The sequence below is a fragment of the Pinus tabuliformis genome, chromosome 1_1 (assembly GCF_031772625.1).
Source record: "Pinus tabuliformis cultivar Carrire ecotype Pingquan chromosome 1_1, CPIR1, whole genome shotgun sequence".
In the NCBI taxonomy this organism is placed as follows: Eukaryota; Viridiplantae; Streptophyta; class Pinopsida; order Pinales; family Pinaceae; genus Pinus; species Pinus tabuliformis.
The window spans coordinates 816,150,289-816,162,825 of NC_142297.1; the positions used below are offsets into that span (position 1 = coordinate 816,150,289).

Genomic DNA, 12,537 nt, shown 5'->3' on the forward strand with positions numbered 1-12,537 from the left:
TCCAAACTCGTTGGCTCATATATTGCATGATTTAGTGTTTACAAGCATAGGAAGCACCTTGGGTCAATTGCTAGGCACAAATCTCACGTGAGGTTGAAGTTGCTTTTATACTTATGGTAGGATCTGTGTTGAACTTGACATTAGTAAAGGATTTCGTGATAAAATCAGCCACAAAGTAGGTGATTTCTTCTATATCCAACACCTGAACTATGATAAGACGACTTTTCATTGTCACCTCTTCCCTTAAACAGGACACTTATAGAACTCCTGCGCTCCAAAGCTGGTAAAACAGAAAACTAAATCTAAGGCTTGGAAGCCATGTAGCCCACCCACTATGGAGAAAGATGACTCCTTATCTTTAGATTAGGAGGACAATGAATGACATCATGAAATTCTCTCCTAAGATGAGGACTGAGAGGAGAGTAACGAGAATATAATTTTAGGACTTTGCAAAGAAATACAGTACTATTGTTCCATTTTAGAGTGGTAAAGTGAACTCGCAAATCAATGTCATTGGAATTTGAAAAGGATGCAATAGCATCTTGTCAGGAAATTATTCAACAATCCATAGTTACTCTTGCATCGAATGGGTGGGATAAAGTAAACAAAATGAAAAGGAAAAATAGTGAAACGAGGAACCAGCCCCAAGTTGGGTGATACTTTAGTTTTTGTTAGTCTATTTACCTAGATGTCTCCTTATAGTGTGGTTTTGAAGTAAGTATAGTTTCAAAATTTTACTTCAATTCTTACAATCTCAAAAATGACATATTCTCCAATTTATTGCGCTGTGTAAGGATGTGCACTGATCAAAGTTGAAATTTTGTTCATATATGCCAAAATAAAAAGATATGCCAAAATAGAAAATTTAAAAATTAAATAACTATAAAAAAACATTAAAACAATGTAACTCATAAAATAATTTACACTTAAAAAAATTAGATCGTTTTCTTAAGTATTTAAATGCCAAGATGAAAACTGAGTACAGAACATTAAATTGCATTTAAAAAAACTTACGTGCATGTAATCTCATAATTTAAAATAAATAAACATTAAAACGAAAATGAAAATTAAATTGTATTACAGTAAAACCAACGGCCTAGTATGGCGCTATTTATTATCGAATAGTAGACCTACGCTCGTGCATAAATTCACGTGGTCAGGATCATTTTGCATACTTAGCCTTGTAATCTTTCCAAAGCTCATCCACGGATTTACCAGTGACATCCTTGAAGTATCCGATGTTCCATGAAGTTTTTATTTTCGCATTCAGCTTGCCAACGAAACCAGAGGTAACGGTCTCCAAGTACTCGATAAACCTGGCAGTCACACCGTTTGGAGGCTGTTGCTCTTCCCAAGTATCTCCGCTACCGGGAGCAGCAAAGCCTTCTGGGGCGAAGCCGACTCTTAAGCGGAAATATTGCGCAACGCCGTTAAACCACCACGCGGGCGCTTGGTTGTTGCCGGTCCACTGCCAGATGGCGGCCACCCCCTGGAACTCAATGCCAAAGACCTCTCTTACTATTTCACCCTTGTAGCCGCTAATGTAGTCAGAGCTCAAGAAGATTGTGTTGCTTTCCAAGTCCACCTTGGCAGCCCCGTCAATGTCGTTTGCCACAACCAGCGATACGGAGGTCACGGTCTTCCTGTCACTGGGCGGCTGTTGGGCGTAGAGCTGGTCATACAAAAAAGTATTGGCGAGATCCAATTGATCCTTTGCCAGGTCGGCCCTTACATCCTTATTGAATCTTTCGCCGCCCTCGCCAGTATTTTCTGGCACTGAGACCGTGGAGGTCGTGGACTGGGCATGGGTGCCCCCCACCGCCATTGCGAGAAGAAGTAGAGCAATACATTTTGCTGCTGCTGCCATAGTCGAACAAGGCCGAAACGTGAATGAATAGGGAGTTGATTGCTTCTTGTTTATATACGTACAAGGGACGCAGGAGAGAAGGTGACATCCGAAAGTGTGGCCGCAATAACAGCCGCTTTCTCTGTGGGCTGGTCCGCCTTGGCCCGACGATGATTTCCATTCGTTCGGCCCCGGGGCAAGTTATCTGTTCACACCCGTTACAAGTTCAGCTCCACAAATAACAAATTATATATTTAATGTTTTAATTTTAGATTAATATTAGTTAGTTATGCATTATAATGTTACACGAATATTAAACAAAATCCGGAGTACATGTTCATGTTTTTTCTAATTTTATTTTAGATTAGTTACTGAATTATATTTTTTTCACAATTTTGATAACGGCGACTTTATTTTTTTAACCATTTGGATAACGGCGACTTTGTTTCAAATAAGAATTGGGCGAGGATAGATTTTGAGGGGAGATTGAACAAATCGCTGAGAGATTTTGAGGGGCGAGTGAACAAATTGCTGGGCAACTCCTCTTCAACGCATTTAAGCATTTAAATTGAAATTTATTTTTTTCCAAACTAAAAATAATAAAATATACTAACTACTCAACACACCTAACTTAAACTTAATGAGAGTTCCATTTTACCCATGATATTTTCCTTTTTAATTCCAACTATTTTTCTAGAAAAATGAGAACCCTTTGCTCTTTATGTAAATAGATTAAAAAACAAACCTAAAATCACAATTTGTTTCTAAATTTAAAGATAAATTAAATTCTAATAATAGAATTTGTTGATATAAAAGATTAAAAATAATATATATATAAAGGACCACAAACTATTTTTATTAAATTTTAAAGAAATAAATTAAAAAAAAAAGTTAAATTAAATTATTTTTTTCAAATTAAAAATAATAAAATATACTAACTACTCAACGCACCTAACTTTATGAGAGAGGAAAATATATATCCCATAATATTTTCCATTTTTACCCCATGATATTTTCCATTTTTTATTTCTATTCGATAAATTCGATCAAGGTATTTTATATTCCAAATTAGTTCCAACCATTTCTCTAGAAAAATGAGAACCCTTTTCTCTTTATGTCCCTCGTTTAACTAGATTGAAAAAAAAAACCTAAAACCACAAGTGGTTTGTATTAAATTTTAAAGAAATAAATTAAAAGATAAATTAATTTTAATAATAGAATTTGTTGATATAAAAGATTACAAATATTATATATATATATAAAAGAACACAAATTGTTTCTATTAAATTTTAAAGAAATAAATTAAAAGAAAAGTTTAAATTCTAATAATTGAATCTGTTGATATAATAGATTTAAAAAAAAACTTAATAATTGAATCTGTTGATATAAGGGAGAGAAATATGGCCTAGGGAACACTCTTAAAGGCTAAAGGATGAGGCTTTATGCCTTCTAAGTGCATTCATGTGCTCAATAAAACAAGGAGTTTGCATACATTCGAGTCGAAGGAGATATCTCAGGGAGGGCGCATTCCTTCAGGTCGAAGGAGAGCACTCAAAGGAAACCAATGAGGGTACATGACGCAAGTCCGAAGGTCGAAGGATGAAGCTTCCTACCTTTGAAGTGTGTTCATGTGCTCAAGAGACTAGAGAGGGCTCATGGAGAAATTCTAAAGGCTAAAGCATGAAACTTCATGCCTTTCAAGTGCACACATGCACTCAAGGAGGGTGCACTAATTTGGGTCGAAGAAGTTCTCCCAGGAGGGCGCATGCCTTCGGGAAAATCAAAGTGTTACAAGGAGGGTGTATTCCTTCAGGTCAAAGGAGTGCACTTAAAGGAAGGCTTGGTATTTGAATGGCGTAGTTCAGAATAAGGAATGAAAAAGGTGGATTAAGGAGTTGAACTTTTGTGCCCTTGGAAGAAACATTGAACACTTGTGAAACACAAGGATGTTGTTTAAAACTCTCCAAAATAGAAGAAAGATAGATCAACGACTTCAAAATCAGCCTCTTTATGGGGGTACCTCCTTTACATTACACAAATGAAGAATTCTTGGTGATAAAAATGACAAGACCTCCTTTCTATATATAGGAGTATAAGGGGTCATAATATAATGAGAGCCAACGTAACAATGATAATGTAAGGGAACAAAAATAACAATAGTGGGCTTCTATGGCACACAATGATAACAATATGGGGACTACATGGGCACAACAATATAATACGAGGGTTGCACTAATAACAATAAGGGGTTATGCTAGTAGTATAGGGACCTAACATGCCCCTCTCCTTCAAAATTGTTGTCCTCAAAGCTTGAGTAGTTCTGGATGCTTTTGTATAAAATTATCATCCTCTCATATGGAATCTTCAGTAGGTAAGTCCTTCCACTTCATGAGATACTCTAAAATAGATCGATTCCATAGCTGTCGAGTTCTTGTTTCTGTGAATGCTTTAGGTTCCAATATGATTTTTCCTTCCTCATCAAGTTCCGACAATATTTTTGAACTGGGAGCTTTTCTCTTATAACCTTCTTTAAGCATGAAACATGGAAAACTGGGGGCACTCGGGAAGATGCGGGAAGCTCAATTTATATGGGATAATACCAATCTTTTGCAACAGATTCTAAGGACCATAGTACTTTGGTGATAATTTATTATCTTTTTTAGCTTGCTTGAGGGACATGTGTTTGTATGGTTGTATTCGTTAAAAATACCTAATTTACTATATGAAAACTTCTTTCATTGTGATGTTGATATGCCTGTTGTTTCATTCGATTCTGTGTGAAGTGAGGTTACCCTTTTTCTTCTTGATATGTCCTTCTATCTTGAGAGTTTGAGGAGTGGTAATTCCTGCCAATGCATTAAAATATATGGTCAGATTCATTTCTTCTTCCTATGTGGTTGATTCCTAGTGTTATATCCTCTTCTTTTAACGTTTCTTTATCATTATCTTCCTCTTCTTCACAATCAATGTAAAATAATTTCTTCTCAACACACTTATGACCTTTAGTGTACTTGCTATCAGAACTGTAACAAAGGCCATTTTAATCTTTTTCTTCCAATTGTTGTGGTGTCAACCTTGTAGGTTGTGGAAGGCTAGGAGCAAAAACACTTCCATCTTTATAATTGTGAGTGGTAGTATTTCTTGTTGCCATTATTTTTCTTTCTAGCCTGAATGCATTCTCCAATGAATCAGGTTCCCAAAGACAAACCTCATGTTGAATGCTATCCTTTAAAGTCCCTAAGAAGACATCAATCCTCTGCTTCTATGGAATAGCATTTACCCTTATATTTAATTTTTTAAGCCCTCAATGTGCTCTGCCATTGAACCCTTTCGTTTGAGATTTATCAATTGGCTAAAGAAGGTGTTACTCTTTGTATCCTCATAATGTGCTTTCATTTCCTTCGTGAAAATTGACCAAGTGATAAGTGGTTACGAGAAAAAATCCCTTTATACCATGAAAATTGATTCGGTTGTTCTAAATATAAATATGCAATGCATACCTTTTGTAACAGTTACATATCATGTAGACCAAAATATTTCTCCATATGTAATATCCCTGTTATGGGATCCTTGCGATAAAACTTACTCAAATTGATCATTGGAATATGGTGGGTCTTTAATCAAATTTTAGATTCTATGAAATCATGATTAACATTTATTTTTTTCTCGTCATGAGTTTCCTCTACTACCTCTTCCTCATTAGGAGGTCTTTCTTGTAGCAGCTTTGTCCCACCTTGCTTCAAACCTTCCATGTATTTCTTCAAATCTTCCATGCCTTTCTTCAGATCTTCTTCCATACCATCGATATTAGCTTCCATGGCCCATATAAAACTATTTATATTATCTTTGAACGCATTCTTCAGATCATCCATCCAATTTTTCTTACTAGTGGTTTTTATTTTCTTGATTCGAGTCATTATTTTTCTTGATTTTAGGAGATCGATATTTAAATAATTGTAACTCTATAATTTCAAATATTCAAGTTCTAAAATTATGGCCTGTGGTATCCCTCTAAGTCCCATTTATAACTTAGCAAGTCTGATCAATATTGAATTCTCCAAAGAAGAGTTATGCTAAATCTCCCATGATGACCAGATTATAGACTAGTTTACTAGAGTGAAATTGTACGAAGTTCAATGTGTCAGTGTTTCGACCTTAGGAGTTGAAACTAATACATAGAAAACTAAAGGTTGTCCTTTTTTTGTAACTTTATACTAAATTTCATTCTGATGCTCAGAGAGAAAGGTATGATGATTTTCCTAGGGCACTTGTTTGGGATGTAATATAGGAGCCTACAAAAACCCTAAATGTCTTAGCCCATATCTCCAAAAATATAGTGAAACAAGATCCAAAATTCAGGTCCAATCTTCATCAATATTTTGGCTCAAATAGGTTTTAATTTTAGATTTTTAAACTTCGTAGAAAAAATAATATAACGAAAATTCCACGATGAATTGTTTGCGATGGAATTCTAGAGCTTTCAAAAACCCTAAGTTCCTCAATTGATATATCCAAAAATATAGCAAGAAAATATTTGAAAATTAGAATCCGATGTTCAGAATAATATGGTCTCAAATGGGTTTTTTTAGCTTACGAAAATTTGTATAGAAAGCGTTATATCGAAAATTCCATGATGACTTGTTTGGAGCAGCGAAACCCTAGAATCCAAAGCTCTGATACCAAATTTTATGTAACCAGCTCACAAAATAGAAGAAAAGATAGATCAACGACTTCAAAATAAGCCTCTTCGAGGGGGAAACCTCCTTTACAGTACACCAATGAATAACTTTTGGATGATACAAAGGATAAGACATCCTTTCTATGTATAGGAGTCTAAGGGGTCATAATATAATCAAAGCCGACATAACAATAATAATGTAAGGGCACAATAATAATAATAATAATAACAACAACAACAACAACAACAATAATAATAATGGGCTTCTATGGGGCACAATAATAAAAATATGGGGGTTACATGGGCACAAAAATATAATAAGGGGGTTGCACTAATAACAAGAAGGGGTTACACTAGTAGTATAGGGACCTAACAAAGGATCCTTGGTTAAGGCTTCAGGGTGCACTCATGCACTCTTGGCCTCAATGGGCTTGCTTTTAAACCATAGATTTTTCTAAGTCTGGGATAGATGAAAATGGGTGAATGTAATTAGTTTAAACATAAAACTAGGTGTGACTCTTATCGACTCATCGATAAAACTTACAAAGTATTTAACAATAATAAATATATGTCAACATGGTACTTTTTACACATTCCCCAAGTACCACGAGTGAAGTGTGTGTGACTGTGACCCAAAGGTGTCGTTTTATAACAAAAAGGATGTTATGACCATGAAATGAACCTAAAGATGTTCCAATCAATGAGAGGACACTTGGGATAATTCAAGGACACTTGGAACTCATAGAATAACATGAGGTGACACTTGGTGATCAAGTAAACAATAAGTACGAAGGTGATAGTGGGCTCCAAAATTCAATTGTAGTGAAATTTTGGTGGGTGCTATAGCAATGAAAATGCTTGGCTAAACACTGGGAGGACTTCAAATTATCTATACAGGAATATAATTCAGCTAAGAGTCATAGCTTTAGGAAGTATTGATTACCTCGATTTCCCATTTTTGATATGTTTTTATACATATCATCTCACTAAATTTCTCTACCCATTTGAACACATTTAAAACATACACCCTATCACAATTGTTTCAGTATAGGTAAGGGTAATGTTCAAGGTGATTTTATGATATTCAAAATATAATTTTTGATCTATGGTGTTGCTCCACTGCTAAGAGACGTGGACAGTACCCCAACAAAGCCACTAGAGGAGTACAAATGTTGCTTCCTTGCTAACGAGCCTATACAATACCCAACTGAAGTGACTTAATTCACATCCCTATGTAGGAAGACTTTATCTTATTTCACCTTTTACATATTTCTTTAATAAAATTGTGCATTGACACATATTATTTTCAACAGGTAGAAGAGGAATCCCAACTTATTGAGAGTAGAGGAGGTTTCCCCTTCATAGAGTTATTTTAAGACCTATGATATTGGTTTGCTCGCTTTAGATTTCCCCTTAACCCTTCTCTACTAGATTGGACAGCATTAACACACAAGTAGATTTACACTAAGTCGAGTAGTTTAGATACTAATATAGGCTTGGATCTAATAGGTTTCCTCAATGTTCTCCTATTGGATGAATCATATTTTTCATTTGGACTTAGCTCAACCTATTGCAGTTTCCTAAACAAAGAAGGAGAAGAACAAAATGCCAAGCATTGTAGTTATCACACTTCTTTGTTATTCCACAAAAAATTCCCTTTGAGCTATGCACTTTTTCAAACATGCCCTTATTAATACAAAATACAAAATGAAATAAAATACATAGAAAACCAAAAGCACAAACAAAAGATAAAGAAAATGGAGACTGAAGGCAGAAGCATCATATAAAAACAAAACAAAAACAAAGACTAAATGGAGAGCATGAAATATGATGAATGCAATACAAGACGAACTAAATGCAACTAAGCCTACTCCTAACCTAACCATCTATAAGACCAAGGATAAGTGTAATGATATTTCCTGTGAAACCAATATAATTTCTCCCGACCTACAATAAAAAAGATATGGGAAATGAAAATTGACATATTACAATGTGCAACAAAAAAGGTGAGAACTTTAATTCCTTGCAAAAAATATAAAAGGTATTTTCTAGATGTAGGAGATGTGTCATGACAACCAACCTCAACCAACTTTCCACCTTACCTTTTTAACAGGAGGAGTAATCAAAGAAACCTTGAAAACTTCCTTTCAAAGCACCTACATCTATATTTTCTTGCTTAGAAAACATTAGGAAAGATCAGAACTTGCTCTTAGGAAATTGGATTGTTATTTAAGATGCTTCTAACTGATGAAATATTGGATCATGAAATTTAAAACAATCCTCTTGGAAATCCTGAGCTCGGGGGAAATAATTTTCAATTAATATTGTGGAATCAGGATGAGAATCTTACGGTGCAAAATGAATCTTGTCATATTCAGAACATTTTTTAGAATAGTGAGGGCCTAACATAACCTTCAGTGGAGGTTGAAATGCCTCAACTAGTTGAAAAGTATCTAAATATTTTGATGATAAAACATGAGGATCAGGTGATGTAAAACAACCATCATTATATACACTAGTGGGAAAATGATTAATTGAGTGGTAGTTGTTAAAACAAGAACCATGATCAAATGGGTTGATTAAGGCACAATATGCTCAATTAGGTGACAACAAATATAGATAAGTTTGAGTAGATTTACAAATGCTTTGAATGACAAAATAATCCTCCTCATATTCTAAATGTGAAAAACCATATACTTGTTACTGGACACAACCTAAAATGACATCATAATCATTAAAAAAAGGGATGCCAATATGGAAAGCACATGAAGCTAGTCAAGATGTAGGGGATGAAAAAGAGGAACTTGATTCAGTAAATAACATAAGCATTCACTAAAACTGAAGAGGATATTTTGTTCCATGAAGAAAATAATCAATATCAAAATATTCACAAGAATGATTAGGAGTTGATTACTTTCAAACGAATGTGAGAGGTATGAATTATTTGGTCAAATATAATCTTTAGAATGACCAACTTTACAACTTTTCTCATCCATGAAAGGTATAAATTTTGAACTTGATTTTGATATATAATAGATCTACCTCAAGATGATCTAACTGATTCAGAATCTTCAATTCAACCAAAAACGAGATCTTGAAAGTTGAAAGAGCCATATTCAAAATAACAAACATCTTTCAAGAAGATATTTACATCTAGTGAATCCATGCAAAAAAATGAGTTGCGTGAGAAAATCCATATCTGACTTAGCTCGAGGATCTTACCAGAGCTGCGAGAACCTGACATAACCATCAACAAAATTTCAAGTTCCTCGACTTCTTGATAAGTCCTAGAAGTTTACAAGATTGTAGAATGAGATATATAATATTTGCTATGGGGTAAAATGCATGGTGTATTAAGAATGAAGATACCCTCAAAGGTCTTCCCGAGTCCTTCGGTAGACTGTAACATTAAATTCAACCATCACAAATTTACATGCATGTTCATAAACAATAACTAACTATCAAAGTAAGAGAAGGAGATTACCTTAAGCCTCCATGTAGATTTTTTGGAGTGCACAATGCAGCTAGGTGGAAGTCCCCTCAACTGGCTCCAGATCAAGTCCTGCACATAGAAGACACAAGCGTAATCACATCATATAACTCTGATAACTAATACATGAATACATAAAGAACATCTAGTTACACATAACTATGTGTTAAGGCCCCGAAAATCGGGTCTACAACAAGGGAGATACCCACTCGGTCTAGACCTTGGTTAGTAGCTCCTTTTCCATTTGGTATAGTGGGTCCGACTGGGGATTTGGAACCAGTTTCCCAATTTATGTGTGTGTGTGTGATTGACTGATATTTCTCTTTCTAATAGTTTCTAAATCGAATACTTTTACTCTAACTCTAATATAATAATATGGAAATTGTATTCTAATAAGCAGAAATATCTAAAGCTACACTAACCCAGGGTGTAGCCTCTCTTTTATGCGGTCTAAAATGATTTCAAATAACAACTGGTAGTAAAGATCATTCAGCTGTTATGAGAAAAGAATTCAATAAAGATGAACCACTTCGTATAGAAAGTTAGATGAAACAGTTGTGAAAAACGTATTGCATAATAAGTTATTCATACATTAAGCATAAATAAATAACTATCATCGTACAAAAGTGCCAAATGATAACTCAGGCATTCATACATCAATATATAATAATTGAACATGGAAATCACTTTAACACAAAGGCAGAAATAGTTAAGAGACAGAAGTACCATTTATAACTAGTCCTACTCATGAGCTTCAAGCGATAATGATTTATCTCTTCTTGATATAACATCCACAAAGACTATAAAAGTGCAACATCAGTAGCAGATATCAAATGAAAATATCAATAAATCCTGTTCTATTTATTCATCAAAACCTCCTTAGAGGGTACATAAATGCATGTTATAGGGATAAGTTTTTGACAAATTTCAGGAGCCTTCTCTAAATGCATGAGAAGGGTTTAAATACTACTAACTAAATCTAAAAATAACTTATTACAAAAATGTAGGATGCGGTTGAAATGACCGTCCTCATTTCAGGCAAAATAAAACAAAATTAAAACTACTTTTGTATATGGTACTTGAAATCGCACGCATGCAACATCTGTTTGAGAAGAGTTAGCTAGCCAACTTCCGATTTTATCTGAGCTGAGAAAACAGAATCGGCAAGAGTTGGCACCATCTTTTTAGCCAAATTGGTGATACACTTAAGAGTCATCCACTGGCTATGTGGCTTTACCAAGTATGCCCAGTAATAATCCCAGTTCAACTTGGTTAACCCTTGGATTGCTTCTGCCTTTTCTTGAGCCTTCTGCTTCTAATCTGTCTCTATTGTTGCTTTCTTGAAATTTTCGAGGTTGCAGGTGACTCGGAAATTAGCAGCTTTCCTTTTCGAGAAATTTTTCTCAGCGATGCGCGATTAGGGCGCATCAGAAACTGCCTCTGTTTCTTGGTCTGGGCTTCCTTGATGTGTTTTTCACTTTTTACGCTTTTTCCTTTTAGTGGATATAAAGCTAAAATTTTTTGAAAATAATGATTTCATAAGCTCTTGACCCTGAGTCTTACACTGTCTATTTCTGATATCAGTGCTATCCAGTATCCACTTAACCATGTTTATATATGGGAGAATTTTGGGCCTTGCTGTTATCCAGTGCAAGAACGAGCAAGCTAGCTCTGTGATGGATGCCTCAGAAGAACTATGTGAGCCTACAGTAGCAGTAACTTCCATTACTCTAGGATTCTCCTCCTCAAGCAGATTATACATGCCTTCCCACGTAGCAGTTCCTGCGTCTCTGTAACAGGTCGTGTCTGTATACAAGGTGCCATTTCTTTCTCTTCAGAGCTCAGAGCTTTGCTTTTCTTCCCCATAATATCCTGCGTATTTCTTTGTATCGTTCTCTGTTCTTCGTTCATGCAATTCACAAGTGAAGTGAAAATAATGACAAGGAAGGGTGATGGGAAAGTTTTAAATGCCAAAGACGCATAAAGTATACCACCTTACGTGAGATGATTTTTTAATAAGAACGAAACCATATTCCTTTAATAACTGGCAACTAACTCATTTATTAGCATTAAAGTACATAGCCAAGTGTCAGTTTATGGAAAATAACTTTTTTGAATAACGAGCCTAAAAGATCTGCAATGAAGCGATTTCGTGATTTGCTTCGCAATATCGCAGATCGCAACATCGTAGAATCATAACATCACTGAGTTGATAGCTTGCTATATCGCATTATCGCATTGTCACTGTATCGCGAAATCACCATATCCCATTGTCGCAACATTGTATTGCCGATTTATTGCAAAACTGCAATATTGGAATATCACAATATCACATTGTCACAAGAACGTAATATATGACAATATTTGTTAACCTATTTTCTGCGAAATGCAATTTGCGATTGGCATCATCGCATATCGGGAAATTAAATTGTTTCAATGTAAGTTGTGCTTGATGTATGCGATGCGATATTTGTTTATTATCACGTATCGTGATCTCGCAATGTTGGAATTCAGCTTGTAAGG

The 12,537-nt window shown here is 35.0% G+C and overlaps 1 protein-coding gene across 1 annotated transcript; it reads right to left on the reverse strand.

The window, feature by feature from the left end:
* Nucleotides 1-1,162: 1,162 nt before the first annotated feature.
* LOC149216568 (uncharacterized) lies at nt 1,163-1,867 on the reverse strand. The gene has a single exon (XM_089390006.1). It carries the CDS (start codon nt 1,865-1,867, stop codon nt 1,163-1,165), a length of 705 nt encoding a protein of 234 aa, XP_089246132.1.
* Between the last annotated feature and the right edge of the window lie 10,670 nt (nt 1,868-12,537).